The sequence below is a fragment of the Ursus maritimus genome, unplaced genomic scaffold, assembly GCF_017311325.1.
Source record: "Ursus maritimus isolate PB19 unplaced genomic scaffold, ASM1731132v1 scaffold_14, whole genome shotgun sequence".
NCBI lineage: Eukaryota > Metazoa > Chordata > Mammalia > Carnivora > Ursidae > Ursus > Ursus maritimus.
The window spans coordinates 42,192,382-42,207,157 of NW_024423786.1; the positions used below are offsets into that span (position 1 = coordinate 42,192,382).

A 14,776-nucleotide genomic window follows, 5' to 3' on the forward strand; every position below is an offset into this window, starting at 1 on the left:
CCCCCCCCCCCCCCCGGGCTGAGGTGGTCTCCTGCAGTGGGGCCCGATGGGTCCACGAGAGGATAGGGTGTGCCTTCAGCCACGTGGCACTTGAGGATCCAAGAATGTACTGGGCGGCCGGGCAGACGCAGCTGTCCTGCTCTCGAGGTCCCAGCACTCTTTCCCTCACAGGGACACTAGGGGCACATGTCGGGAGCGATGCCCTAGCCGGGAAGTGTAAACTCAGCTTGGCTGCAGACAGATTTGGCTTGTACAGAGTGGCTGCTGTACAGTAGTAACCAACGGTTAAAGAGCTGGGTGTTCACAGATTCAGGAGATCCTAAAGCCTGTGCCCTCGTTCCCACCCTGCAGAAGTCACGAAGAGCTGCGTGGCGGATGCCCCCTGTAAAGGAGGCATGCACTTTCTGTTGTTTTCCTTATACTCGTTTATGTACATGCCCAGCCCTTCTGGGCCTGTGGGTTTGCCCTAGACCCTCTCCTAGTCTCTAGAACCTACTGTAGGTGCCAGCAGCCCCTGCCTGCAAGTCTCGTCTGTGGGTTTTCTGTCCCTGCGGTGCCATCCCGATGGCAGGTGCTGTTGGGGAAACTGGCTCAGTGTGTTTTCACAAAGCTCTTGGGGTGGACGGGCTTACGGGACCAGTGCTTACCATGGGCTTTCGGTACTGCACAAAGGGAAAGGGTTAAGGGTGGCGGAGACCAAGGACACAAGCAGGATGGCTGTGGGGCTTTGGTTTCCAGAGCTTTTCACTCGCCCATTAGCACTGCGGTCCGTGCTCACTCCCAGATACACAACTGTTGCATTTCTGCAGATGTGCCTCCAATACCATGGCCCCCATCCTGTGCTGCTCTGTGTGGGTCACAGGGCACTTGTTTCCTTGCAGAAATGAAGTCCTAAGTGTGAGGACCAGGCTAAGTCCCTTAGTAAACTTGGAAAGATGTTGTCACCAGTCAAGCCCAAGGTTTATTGAGTTTGGTGAAAAAGAGAGAGGGAGCTTGTTTTTACCCGTTTGGGGAAATGGGGCTGAGGGGGTCTCTGTGCAAGGACCCCACTTTCACGAGCCCTCTCTCATCATCCCCAGACTGCCAGTGAAGAGTGCCAGAGCCTCAGAGACCAGCTTGAGGAGCGAGGCCGGCAGCTGCAGGCCGCCGAGGAGGCGGTGGAGAGGCTGAAGGTAGGCCCCGGGGAGTTTGCTGGTCTGCGGCCTGGCCGCCTGGCTGCCTGGGCAGGAAACACTGGCGTGCCCACCTCTGCCTGGTCATTCCCACCCCCAGGATATGGGCCCGTCAGGGAGAGGGGTCTGGTTTGGTTTCCACTGGACCATTTAGAAGGGCCGTGTGCAAGACTCCCAATTCCCAAAACAAAGCTCCCACCCGTTCACCTCTGTGGATGTCTTGAGTGCACATCTCGGCCCCTTCCGCCTCCTGGACACTCGGCTGGAGCTGCCAGATGTGTTTCTCAGCCAGCCCGGTGGAAAGGATATGAGGTGTCCTTCTTAGCTGCCTCCGCAGGCGTCCCTGAATCAGTGGTCCTGAACTGAGGGGGCTCAGCGCGGGGGCTGCAATCACCATCTCCAGGGAACCCTGCTCCCTGCCACCCCACCTCCGCCCCCACCCCAGGATTCTGATTCCTGCTGCCCCTCCGACCTCCACTGCCAGTTGAAATTAATATTTGACAGATAGGATTACAAACAGGAGTGGGTCACTCAAAGATTCTCAGGCTCTGGAACCTAAAACAAAACCCCCTCCAGTTAGAAGTGACCCGGCCAGGTGGGGCGGAGAACCCACCAGCCCCTTTCTGGCCTGCGGCGCGGGCTCTCGTCAGTTGAGTGTCTTCTCCCTGCTGTCCCGTGCCAGGCCACGCAGGCAGATCTGGGAGAGCAGCTGAGCGGCACCAGCAAGCGTCTTTCTGAAAGCCAGGCTGCCATGCAGAAGAAGGATGAGGAGGGGGCCGCCCTGCGCGAGAGCTTGGACAGGTTAGTGATGCACTTCCGCCCACACGGCCCCAGCGGCCGAGGCTTCAGGGAAGGGGGTATTTGATGCAGTCATTTAGAAACTCAGCCACTCAGAGCAGGTTGAAGTCTTCTTGCAAGAAAAGCCACAAACTCAGAAGGCGCTTTGCCAGAAGCATGCCACAGAGGGCGGGCAGCCCGTTTCTCACCCCCCTGCAGGCAGCCACTGAGCCTTTCTTGATGCCATTTTCCTACCTCCGGTGGGGCACGTTTCTGCTTTGGAAGAGCTGACATGAAATACAAGTTGGAATATAATAATGGTAGTGATAACAGTGAACACTTAAGTAATGCCCCAAATGGGCCAGGCACCGTTTTAAACACTTCGCGTCTATTTGTCCCTTTTTTTGCTCCTGACTGTCCTTTGAAGAGGGAATTATGACTTGTCCCTGTTTTATAGACGAGGAGAGTGAGGCTCAGAGGAGTTAAGTCGCTTTCCCAGCATCTGACAGCACATGGGTGATGGTGGGAGGTGCAACCCAGGCCGCTTGGCTCCAGAGTCTGTTTCCTCAACAGTGACCCTGCAAAGTGCACAGATACGTCTGTGTCTGGTCTCGTGCTAGGGTCCTGGGGGGTGTGTGTGTGTTTCCCTGCTACAAGTTGTGACTCAAGCTCTTCCTGGTTTCCTTTGTGAAATGAGAGGCCGCAGGGCTGGGGGTGGGGCGGGGGGTCTCCCAGGCACATGCCGAGGGTGAGTGAGGGTACCCAGCCCCAGGCCAGCTGGTCTGCCTGCAGACTGCTGCTGTGTCTGTGGCGAGCACATCGTGCTGTCACACTTCATCAGGACTGTCCTAACCTTGGAGTGTGGTCCTGCTTGTGCAGCCCCAAGACTTCCCTGAGCCCCCTCGTCTTTAGGCCGGGGGGCCACCTGGAGTTACGAGTGTGAGCCCACCATTTGGTGATGAGGCCAAGGCAGTCCTGCTGGAGATGCTGGGACCCAGGCACCTGTTGTACCCCCAGCAAAGACTGGCATGCCAGACTGTCCTGAGCCTTTACCTTTTCTGCCCATCCCTCGTTGCCTCCTACCACCCGGCTTCTAGGGCGGGCCCGGGCTCAGCGGGAGATCGAGAGCGTGTTGGGTGTTCAGTCACCCAACATGCACAGTTCTTCTCTGATTCTTCCAGAGTCAAACGCCATAGGGCTCTGGCTGCCCGGGTCAGATTCACGTGACAGTATAAGTACCAGAACCTCCTAAGTGGGTGGCATTTAAAAAAAAAAAATGCTACAACAGTACTTATTTGTAAGCTCTCAGAGCCGTTGTTTTAGCTGCCCGATATTGCGTACTCTGTCTGCCGAGGATCAGGTTTTACTTTATTCACTGTGTGTGCGTGCATGCGCACGTGTGCACACGCACATGCACTTGTACACCCATGAAATCATTTTGGTGGACAGTGTCTTGTAAAGAACCTTCTGGCAACTTTATACGGGGTGTAGGAAGGCTGGATTAGATACGGATTACTTAGTCTCTGCAGAGCCCTGTGCTTAATGGAGCTTTTACGAACGCCCTGCTGGTCCTTGGGATTTGTAGAGCGTTCCTGGAGCACCACTGCCCTCGGGGACAGGCGAGCTGCAAGTGGAGCGGGCCAGGGCAGGAGGACAGTGCTTTGTGCAGCCAGCCCCTTGGCCACAGACTGAGCCGAGGGAACAGAGCTCCTTAGGCCTCCTGGCTGTCGGGGCAGCGCCTGCCAGTGCCCATCGAATGCCGGCTGGGTTGCCCAGCACCACGCCCTGTGTGTAGAGCCCCAAAGTCACCTGGGAGGCAGGTCCTCGTCCATGTGGTTGCCTCCAGGCAGAGACATCTGTGTTCTGTTCCAATTCCATTTTCCTCTTGCAAACCCCTCCATCACCAGCCCATGCACTGCACCCTTGGGCTCCCCCGTAACCTCAGCCCCTGCCCCAAAACCAGTGCAGAGTTCAACTCACCTGGGGAGCTCTTAGCGGCCTGAGGTCACCTGTTCTCCCAGAATGCCCATTGTATTTGGTGCGGGGGGGGGTGGTGTGTGAAGAGTTTGGGGGTGCGAGGGGAGTTTTGAAGGCCGGGGCTGAGGCACAACCTGTGGTGCGTAGTGCTGAGGGGTGCCCCACTGTGAGAGGGAAAAGGCTCGGAGGGCAGCGGGACCTTGTTAGAGGCCCGAGTTAGCCCAGAGGCACAGGGGAAGCTGGAAGCAGTGGCTCATCAGTGGGCTTCCCACTTCTCTATCAGGACCCAGAAGGAACTTGAAAAAGCCACGACAAAAATCCAAGAGTATTACAGCAGACTCTGCCAGGAGGTGACAAACCGGGAGAAGAACGACCAGAAGATGCTTGCAGACCTGGATGACCTGAACAGAACCAAGCAGTACCTGGAGGAACGGCTGATCGAGCTGCTCAGGTGAGCGTCGGCACCAGCGGCGGCGGGGGGCCTCCCCCGAGCCAGGCTTTCTCTTTAAAGAAACGCAGTTGCTCTTGAAAGGCCTCTCAAGGGAGATGGGCCCGTGTCTGCGTGTGCTGCGTTGTTGAGGCCCTCCCCCATACGGACGGGGTCCACCCAGGCCCTTGGCAGCCTTGAAGAGTAGATTTCACTGTTCCCACTCATGCTCCACTGGGCTTGTGTCGCCATACTGCTGGGGCATTATCTGCAAAATCTCTGTGCGCTTAGCCACAGGCGTGACAGTAAGTGACATCTCGTATCTTTAGAAATCTCTCCATTCCCTTGTCCCTCTTTTGGGAGCCCCTTTCCCCTTCTCCTCCCCCCCTCCCCCCCGCTTTCCCCCAGTACCAGGCCTCCCAAACTCCAGCGCCCACAGGTAGCAGACGGCCAGCGTAAGGGCCAGGAGGGCACTCAGAAATTGGAGGACGCGTGTGTTCTGCTCCTGACACCTGTCACCACACAGGCAAAGGGCCCAACTTCCCAGATCACCTTACTTCTGATTGAGAATATAATTGGTCTAATGAGGGTCTAGATCAGATCCATACGTTACAGGGTGATATGTTAGATCTCTCTTCCCTAGGCTGTGATTTGGCCACCATCTCTCTAACTTGTTTTTTTCTTTGCAACTGACTTTTGAGGAAGTTAGGTCATACATCTGGCCGGGTCTCCCACAGCCTGGATTTTGCTGATTGCAACCCCATGGTGCCATTTAACATGTTCTTCCGACCTTCGTATTTCCTGTAAATTGTTAGTGAAAACCACAGTCGTGGTTCTCCCCGCTAAATGCACGTTAGAATCGCTGGGGGAGTTACTAAAATGATACCGATGTCCAGACCCTACCCAGACCAACCCAGTTGGAATTTCTTGGAGTGGGGTCCAGACATCAGTGAGCCAGAGTTGAGTACCACTGCTCTAGGCTTACTCAGACCCAGTTTCAAAATTTTCTCAAGAACGCTACATAGAATTGGTTTATAGTTTGGGTCTTTCTTTCAAGAGCTGCATAAGATCTGATGAGCCCATTCTCTGCGATGTTAGCAGCAGTGGATAAGCAGTGCCTAAAGCTACTAATTCATTTGGGGTTGCAAAATGGTGGTATTTGGAAGTGTAACGCTTCTGCTCACATGTCATCAATTGGCAGACTTGGAACTCAGGGCATTTATGACCTCTGAACTCAGACACCTTCCCGAGGTGTGGGATGGAAAAGCCCTGGTCCTGACAGCTTCCCACGTTCCAGGGTGTGGGTGCCTGGCCTCCTGGGGACTGAAGGGATGGGCTGAGAACCAGCTGGGAGGATGATGCTGGTCCAGGGCATGAGTCGTCCTGTTTCCTGACAGCTTCAAGCATCCTTGAAGAGCCAGTCAATTCCTGGCTTTTGTCCTGGCTTTTGAAGATTTATTTATTTGAGAGAGAGAGCAAGCAAGCGAGAGTGTGGGGAGGAGGGGCAGAGGGAGAAGGAAAGGAAGAGAATCCCAAGCAGACTCAGCACTGAGTGCAGAGCCCAACATGGGGCTCGATCTCACAACCCATGAGCCAAAACTAGGAGTCGGATGCTCAATTGACTGAGCCACCCCAGGCGGCCCTGTCCTGGCTTTTGTATTTAAGGAGAGAGGTCTGTGGATTTGGAGTCTCTGGCTGGTGATGGTGTCAGTTTCTCACAGGACCTCAGTGGCTCTGGTGTTGGTCTTTGGGATTGAGATGCCGCTGGGGCTACAGTAACCTTAGGATGGCAGGCGGCTGGGCTCCATCTTGAAAAGAACAAAACCTTCCCAAGTCAGAAGCCATAAGCCTCGAGGGGTGCCTGGGTGGCACAGCGGTTAAGCGTCTGCCTTCGGCTCAGGGCATGATCTCGGCGTTATGGGATCGAGCCCCACATCAGGCTCCTCCGCTATGAGTCTGCTTCTTCCTCTCCCACTCCCCCTGCTTGTGTTCCCTCTCTCGCTGGCTGTCTCTATCTCTGTTGAATAAATAAAATAAAATCTTTAAAAAAAAAAAAGAAGAAGAAGCCATAAGCCTCGAAAATGACCGTGAGCAGCAATACGGAAGCCTCTGCCCCTCGGCCGTGTTCTGACACTGCCAGACCTTTCTGAAAAGCCCTCTTGCTTCAGTCTTGCTTCTTGGAGCACATACTGTCTCTCGGAGGAGCAGGGGATGTTAACAGCCCAGCGGACTCTCAGGCAGTGAACTCGTGGGTCTTCTCCGATGATCACTTGTTCCTGAAACAAAGCATAAGCACATAAAGGTTCCTGAACACATTTCAGATTTGTGCGGGCAGTACGTTCGTGGTCCTCGGGCTCACAGTGCTCAGGCTGTCATGTAACCTTGACAGCCTGCTACAACGCCCACTGCAGGTGGCCATGTGCACTGTCGCTTGGACGCCTGAGCCGTGTGTGTGACCCTTGTGGGCGTACCTGCATCATGGCCTTCCTCTGCCGTCACGCGCGTGCCAGCAGCTGAGTCTGGGACTGATGCGGGGGACAGACGAGGCCTAGAGTGGGGGTGTCTCCAAGGAAAGTCCATTTTCCTCCCATGTCTTGGGAAATTCGGAATCAGGCTTTGGAAATGAATTGGGGATCATCCTGTTGTTTTCACGGATTCTTCTCTTTTTCTGATGTGGCTCTGTCTCAGGGACAAGGATGCTCTCTGGCAGAAGTCAGATGCCCTGGAATTCCAGCAGAAGCTCAGTGCTGAGGAGCGGTGGCTCGGGGATGCGGAGGCGAGCCACTGTCACGACTGCAAGCGAGAGTTCAGCTGGATGGTGCGACGGCACCACTGCAGGTCTGCGGGTGGGACCCAGCACCGGAGCAAAGGCGCTGAGCGGGGCATCGATGGCAGGCGCGGGCCCCGCCGCCGTCTGTCTGGGAAGAGCACATTGCTGTCTGCTCCTAAGGGAACCAGGCGAGGGGGTGTGTTAGGCAGGGTCCTAGCAGGACATGCGGGGATCCCTGAAGGGGAAGAGGGTTTGATACAGGGGTGTGGGCAGAATCAAGGGGACCAGCAACCCTTGGCGTCCCTCAGCCCACAGGGACCAGAGGGGAAGTGGCATTACTGGAGCCCGGGGAGAGCTTGGGCGGAGGCTTGGCTGGGGGAACGTGGACAGTGGAGACCCTCCTAGGGCCCAAAGAAGAGTAGGCAAAAATAAACCTCAGCTGGGGCCAAGGCAGGTGGAATATCATCAGCACAGGCCCAGGGGGGTCTGTGGTCCCTTAGAGCCTCAGCCCCCGAGGCATGCAATGGACGCCCGTGTTGTTGTGGCAGAGAAGGGGGGCTCAGCCACATACTTTATCCCCCTGCCTCTCAGGACCTTGGGAAGTAAAACATTTTCTCCCAGTGGTCTTATCAAGATGGCTTTATTGGGATCTTATCAGATTGACCATAAGGCCACACTCCTCAGTGAGGGCCAGAGCCAGGCCCGATGAGAGCCACGCGGCCTCTAGAGCCCAGTGCAGATCAGAAGACCCACGGTGTGTCACCCTCACAGCCCATGCTCGTTTCACCCCAGGATCTGCGGCCGCGTCTTCTGCTACTACTGCTGCAACAACTACGTCCTGACCAAGCCCAGTGGCAAGAAGGAGCGCTGCTGCCGAGCCTGCTTCCGGAAGTTCAGCGACGGCCCCGGCTCCCCTGACAGCGCCAGTTCCGGCACCAGCCAGGGGGAGCCCAGCCCTGCACTGTCGCCAGCCCAAGCTGGGCCCCAGGCCGTTGGAGGCCAAGGTCAGGCTCCTGCTCCTGCCTTCTGTGTTCTTAGGTGCCCCCGCACTACTCCAGTGTGGCTAGTTAGCTGTAATGAGCTTAATTCAAGGTTTTCCAAACTTATGCATTAAAGAGGTGCTAAAAGTGTATCGCACCAATTTGAGACTTTCTTTTTGATGTAATTAAGCTTGAAAGAGAATTGAAAAGGGAATAACGTTCTCCTGGTATGATTCAGTGTTATTTAATGTGAGGTCTGTGTACCTCTTAACTCACATGCTTCCAGTGGAATGTACCCCACACCTTGAAAAATATTGTCTCCAGAGCCTCAGCCCCGATACCCAGCCCTCCTACCAGAGAAACCAAAGGCCAAAAGTTGTGTGTGGAAATGACCACATCCTTCACCTTCTCCCTGTGGCTCACACTGTCTCTCAGTGACCAAGGAGGATGTATTCTCCTATCCTTTCACTCTGCTCCGTAAGAGGAAGTGGGATCTGGTTCCTCCTGTTCCTGCTCCCAGCACAGTCCTACCGAGCAGACCAGGCTGTCCTCTCATAGACCAGACTGTGGATGTAGAATACCAGGGAGGCAGAGCCGAGATGGCAGGGTCTTGTCTTTGCTCAAGCATCACCACCTCCTGCAGCTGGTCTCTATGGACTCTTCCTTGGCCTCTGCCTAAATGCAGGTCAGCCAGCCTTCAGAGATACTGTTAGTTCTTTTGTTTAACTGGATCATCAAGGAAGTTGGCAGACCCCATTATTTGTATTTGGTACAAAGGACAGGGATGGTGGAATGTACTGGGCATAGCATTCCTGTATCTTCTTCAAACCCATTTAAAAAAAATTTTTTTTTAATCACTAAGTTTTGAGAGTCCTTTATATATTCTGGATAGAAGTTATTTATCACATATGTGTTTACAAATACTTTTTTCCCAGCCAAAAACCTCTTTTCACTTTCTTACGAAGAGCAGAAATGTTCTTCAAAATGCAGACGGTTTTAATTCTGATGAAGTCCATTCCATTTTTTCCCCTTATGGATCAACTTTTTTTCTTTTGGTATCATATCTATTTTTGCTTAACCCAAAGACACAAAGATCTTCTCCTGTTTTCTGCTAGAAATTTCATAGTTTTAGGTCTATGATCCATTTTGAGTTAAATTTTTGTTTATGCTACAAGATACACATAGAGATTCATTTTTTTGCATATGGTTGTCCAGTTGTTCCAACATCATTGGTTGAAAAATCTGTTCTTTTCTCATAGAATTGCCTTTGCACCTTTGTCAAAAATCAGTTGGGTCGGGTCTGTATCCAGACTTTTTGTCCTATTCCATTTATCCATGTGCCTTTTCTCTCACCAATACCACACTGTTGAGATCACCATGGTTTCCTAATGAGTCTTTAAATCAGGTAGCGCAGGTCGTCTAATTTTGTTCTTTATGAAAGTGTTGGCTATTCTAGGTTTTTTGCTTATCCATATAATTTTAGAATCATCAATTTCTATAAGAAATCCTAGTGAAATTTTGATTGGGATCACATTGAGTCTCTAGATCAAGTTGGGGAGAATTGACATGTTAACAAAATTGAGTCTTCCAATCCATGAACATGGTATAGCTCTCCATATAAGTCTTCTTTGATTTCTCTCCTGATGCTCATCGTCCCTTCTTTACTTGTCCTCCTTCCTTCCCTCTGCCAGCCTCAGAAGGCAGGTTCAGAAGTGTGGCTGGGCGTATGGAAAGAAATCAGTCCTTGGTCCCATTTCTCAGCCTGTGTCTCAAGCCCTCCATTTTGCAGGCCTCAGACAAGAGGATGTTCCATCTAAAGCACAGCCTGTCCCAGGAGCCCTATGGCGGGGCCAGCTGGGAACTTGTAGCTCGCATGAACTGTTCTTGGTAAACCGTCCAGGAATCTCCCCTGCCCTGACTCACGGCAGGTGTTCCAGCAAAGACAGAGGGTGGCATTCTGCCAGAGTACTGAGGTCACTTGTTTTGATTTCTGACATTTCCTGTCACCTTGTCTGTCTGTATTTCTTTCTGTCTTTCCTTCTCTCTGCCTTTTCTTCGCCTCAGGCCTACCATTACATTTTCCATGACATAGGCAGGAGAGTACTTGCAGGTGGGTGACCAGCACAGGAGTGGACAAAGGGCGTCCTTCCTCCTGAGTGGCCTGCAAAGTTAGACACCAGGCCCCTGGTCAGAGGCACAGTGGTCGCTGCCACCTTGAATAGAGGGAGGTTCCCCAGTGCATGGAGGTGAAAATGCAGGTCAGACAGAATCTGGTGTTCAAAAAGGCGTAAGTAAGCCGTGTCTGTGTCTTAGGGAGCGAGACTCAGCAGCACAAAGTGTGTTTCTTCTTTTTTTAGGTTTTTGCCTGATAAGGATTTGGTAGGTTTTTTTTTTCTTCTAAATAAGAGGCTTCAGAGAATATGTAAGCGCTTGCAATCTCTTTAAGGCCCGATTGAGGAGCTTAAGACAAATCTTGCAGGTTGTGTGCAGTTTCACCCGTAGTCCCGCTGCTTTCGGGAATGTCCTGGCAGCCATTTCTCTCACACCCAGACAGAATAGCTGTAGGTCGAGTGGGCCTTGGGGGCGTGTCCTGGTAGCCCATCCCCCACAGTGCGCCCTCTCTGTCCTGCGCTTCACTGTGTCTGTCTCTTCTCTCCCCATCTGCCTCCGTGGCCCCGGTGTAGACGCCGACTGCAGGCCGCCGGACGATGCCGTGTTTGACATCATCACAGATGAGGAGCTGTGCCAGATCCAGGAGTCCGGCTCCTCCTTGCCTGAAACACCCACCGAAACCGACTCCCTTGACCCGAACTTGCCCGAACAGTGAGTAGGCCTCGCCTTTATTTCGTGCGTGTTCCTCGGGTGCTGGGCCCTTGTGCCTTCTGATTAAAGGACCAGGAAAGTGAGACTTTGGAAGCAGGATCGGCTGTCTGTGTTTAAGGGAAAGTGCCTCTGAACAGTGCTCGGGGCCGTTCTGGAGACCGGAAGGCCAAGGCCAGGGTGTCGGCAGGGTGGGCTTCTCCTGGTGCCTCTCTCCTTGGCTCGCAGACGGCCGCTCGCTCACCGCTGCCTCACACCATCACCCGACTGTGCATACGCGCCCCCGGGTGTCTCTGTGTCCTGACAGTCCGTTAGTACCTACTCTCCGCCGGCCTCTCATCCGTTTTCCAACAAGATTTGTGAGGAATGAACCACACAAAGTGCCACCACACCAGAACGTCAAGAGTTTGTGGCCGGGGACCCGTAGGGACAGGCCAAGCCCCCACCCCCCACGGCAGCCTCGCTTAGTGTCTCTCAGCCCCTGGTGTTTGGGCTTAAATGCAGTTTCTACAATAAAGTCCTGGCTGTTTAAAAGCCAAGAAAGAATTTACCCACTCTCTCTGCACTTGGGGAGTTTCATGACGCTCTTGCCAACACCCATGTTGAGATCTCTGTCTGTCTCTTCCTGCCCAGAATTCAGGAGGGCTAGGATTATTCAGTAGGATTTCTGCCATGTGGGAGGAGATACATTTAATCTTCACAGAGCTCTGCTCTCGGGGCAGGAGCGTTGAGGCTTAAGTGTACCCTTCCCCTCTCCCCTGTTTTCTGACGAGAGGGTGACTGAACTCCCCTGTCATGGCCTCACGGAGAGTGCCAGCACGGTCACCCAGCCCTGCAGCCCTGTGCACTGTCGCTTCCTCAGCTTTGGACCTCGCCCTTTCCTTCCTGGAACCCCTGCCTCCCCTTCTGAAGCGCCCCCCCGCCCCCGCCCCACCGACTGCACAGCCTACAGTGTTCTCCCCAGGGCCTGCTCTGTTCCAGCAGCACTGAGCCAGTGTGCCACCATCACCCGGCCACCGTACTCCCCGCCAGGTGCCTAGGTGGTGAGGGGAGCAGGGCCGGAGCCTCAGTGACCCCTCACCTTCCCCTTTCCCAGTAAGAACAAAAACAGAAAGCACTTTGACCACTGACAGATACCTGTGTGTTGGTCCTGGGAAATCGGGAAGTGTTCCAGGGAAATGAAACTGCCAGCATACAGTCCCTGCGCTCCATCTGTTCGGGGAAGAGCCCACCCTCCCAGTCAGCTAAGGGCCTGAACCCTCAAGCACCATCTTTGTGCGTTAGAGAAGACCCCAGCATCTCTGGTAGCTTTCTCGTACGTTCTTTTTCTTCCTGAGTTTAAGGCCAATCAGAAACACCAGGACTCTGAGGAAACGTGAGTGGTCTAGAGCCCTGGATTTGTGTAAGCCTCCCTGACAGGAAACTTCGAGAAAGAAATGAGCAGGTCCAAAGTGAGAAGTGAGCCAGAAGGGATTAAGCAGCATGTGTGTCCAAATCCCCGAAGGAGAGAAGGCTGCTTGGCAGCAGTGGTGTTGAAAGTAATTCTGTCAGGCACCTTCCCTGTGCCGGTCACTTCTGTGTGTGGCCTTGCTCAGTCCCTGCCCATCCCTTCCAGGCGTAGGAGGTAAAGCTGCGGAAGCCTCTGGAGGCCAGATAAGCCGCTCCCGGTCACATGGCTGTAAGTGCGAGCACGAGGCTTTGAGCCCAGAGGCCCTCCCTCTGTCCACGGGCTAGAGGTCCGTTCTAAAGAGTTCGGTTCTCTTCTCTGGGTCCTACTTCCCCATCTGCCAATCAGAAGCCTGCCCCGTGTCCACTCCTCCCCACATGGACGCATTGTTGGGCTAATGAAGTTGTCTGCCTTGCCCCTCCTGGCACAGGGAAGGGACAGGGAGAGGTCCCCACACCCCTGATCTACTGCCCCCCGACCCCCCCACGTGTTCAGAGCTAGGATGGTGGCAAGAAACAGAAGCACAGGGGCGCCTGGGTGGCACAGCGGTTAAGCGTCTGCCTTCGGCTCAGGGCGTGATCCTGGCGTTATGGGATCGAGCCCCACATCAGGCTCCTCTGCTAGGAGCCTGCTTCTTCCTCTCCCACTCCCCCTGCTTGTGTTCCCTCTCTCGCTGGCTGTCTCTGTCTCTGTCGAATAAATAAATAAATTCTTTAAAAAAAAAAAAAAAAAAAAAAAAAAGAAACAGAAGCACAGCCCTTCACCTGGGGAGAAAAGATGGCATTCTTCAGAGCCCTCCAGACATGCCTGTTCACACCTGCTCCCCACACTCCCCCAGGCCCACCCTGAGGCCTCTCCGTGGACCAAGTGTGTGCTCGGGCCTGAGGTGGCAGGCAGAGACAGAAAGAAAGCTCTTGGCAGCCAGTAGCAGAGCTGGGCTTTGGGTCCCTTGGCCTCTGCTTAGGTTCCACCCAAGCCTGGCCTCCCCTTCTGGTTACCAGACAAACAGGCTGTGTCACGTCAAGCACTGAGCCCGGGGCCCGGGAGCCCGGGAAGCTTCCATGGAGGCTCATTGTGTCTGTGATGCTCCACGCGCATCGTGGGGTCAGGGGCTGAGCTGTGCCCTTTGTACCTGGTCCCTAGCACCCCAGTCCTTCTCCAAGGAAGACCACGCAGATGCCCAGTGATACTGAGCCAAACTCGTGGAGCCTGTCCCTGCGCCTCAGAGCCCCTTTGCTGGTAATCGTTTTATGACTGGAACTTCATGGTCACAGTGCTTTGCGGGGGATATGGTGGGTTTGTCACCAACCGGGAGATGTGATCCCTGCGTCTCAGAAACAACACAAGAACAGGATATGGTAAGGATGGTTAAGGTTAGAAAGCCACCTTGTGCTTGGGGTAACCCAGCATCTTCCCCCTCGATGATTACTGCAGAGCTGGTGGGTCCCTGAAGTCCACCAGCTGCAGGAAACGTCTGTCGGCCAACAGAGAGAGAGGCGGCTCACTGGAGTCCTAGCCCTCGCTCTGCTGTGTGAGCTTCAGCCGGTGTTCATCTCTCTAAAGTAGTTTCCTCACCTGAAAAGTGGGGACGATAGTGCCAGGCCTCCCACCGAACGGCGTTGGGAGTTACCCCAGGCCATAGAGGACCAGGCCAACGGAACGGGCGCTGCCTGGAGGGGCCCTGGCGGAGGAGGTCAGAGCGAGCACCCCCTCCGCTCCTGGACCCCGTGCTCCCTGCCCTTCCTCCACCCCGCTGCCCACAGGGGCAGCTTCAGCCCTTTTGTGCCTCAGTCCGGAATGCCTACCAAAATCACCTGGGCTCACCACGTCTCAGGCAGCGCGGCCGTCCAGGGCCTCTAACCACCCCCCGCCCGCCCCAAAGTGCTGGGAACATGGTGGGGGAGGAGCTTACCCTCAGACCCTGAGGCCACCCGGTGGCAAGGCAGCCCGGCCCCCTTCTGCAGTCCGCCCCCCTCACCTGTACCCCATCATGTGTGAGCAGAGTCAAGGGGAGGAGCCCAGCAGGGTTGAGGCTGGGAACTTGTCCTTCCTGGGGCTGTTATGCGGACAGAACAAAGTCAGGACGTGAAAGCCTTCTGTAACCTGTGTGGGCTGTGCCCGCCTCTGTTGGCGGTGATGCCGTATACCCAGGGGAGGGCTTGGGAACATACCCACTCTCAGGTGTGGCAGATAAGGGCCCAGAGATACAGGGATGATGAGGGACTGAGGATGCAGAGAAGGTAAAGGAAGATTCCATGGCTGTGCTGTCCTGGGTTTTCCTAAGCTGTAGAAGGAGGGGCACAGCCTTCCTGCAGGGAGCCTGGAGAGGGCGTATAACGTAGGCCCGCGGCGGGGCATGATCTGCTGGGTTCCTGGTCTGGTTCGGCTCAGCCTGGCAGGCACCTG

At 54.6% G+C, this 14,776-nt stretch overlaps 1 protein-coding gene across 1 annotated transcript in view; it reads left to right on the forward strand.

Annotated features, from left to right (window-relative positions):
* The window catches only part of FYCO1 (FYVE and coiled-coil domain autophagy adaptor 1), a 79,267-nt gene that overhangs the window by 34,059 nt on the left and 30,432 nt on the right, over nucleotides 1-14,776 (forward strand). Inside the window, exons 11-15 of the mRNA XM_040628930.1 lie at nucleotides 1,855-1,973; nucleotides 4,210-4,377; nucleotides 7,042-7,191; nucleotides 7,916-8,127; nucleotides 10,788-10,926. Coding sequence (XP_040484864.1) covers nucleotides 1,855-1,973; nucleotides 4,210-4,377; nucleotides 7,042-7,191; nucleotides 7,916-8,127; nucleotides 10,788-10,926 — 788 coding nt within the window. The remainder of the gene's footprint in view (nucleotides 1-1,854; nucleotides 1,974-4,209; nucleotides 4,378-7,041; nucleotides 7,192-7,915; nucleotides 8,128-10,787; nucleotides 10,927-14,776) is intronic.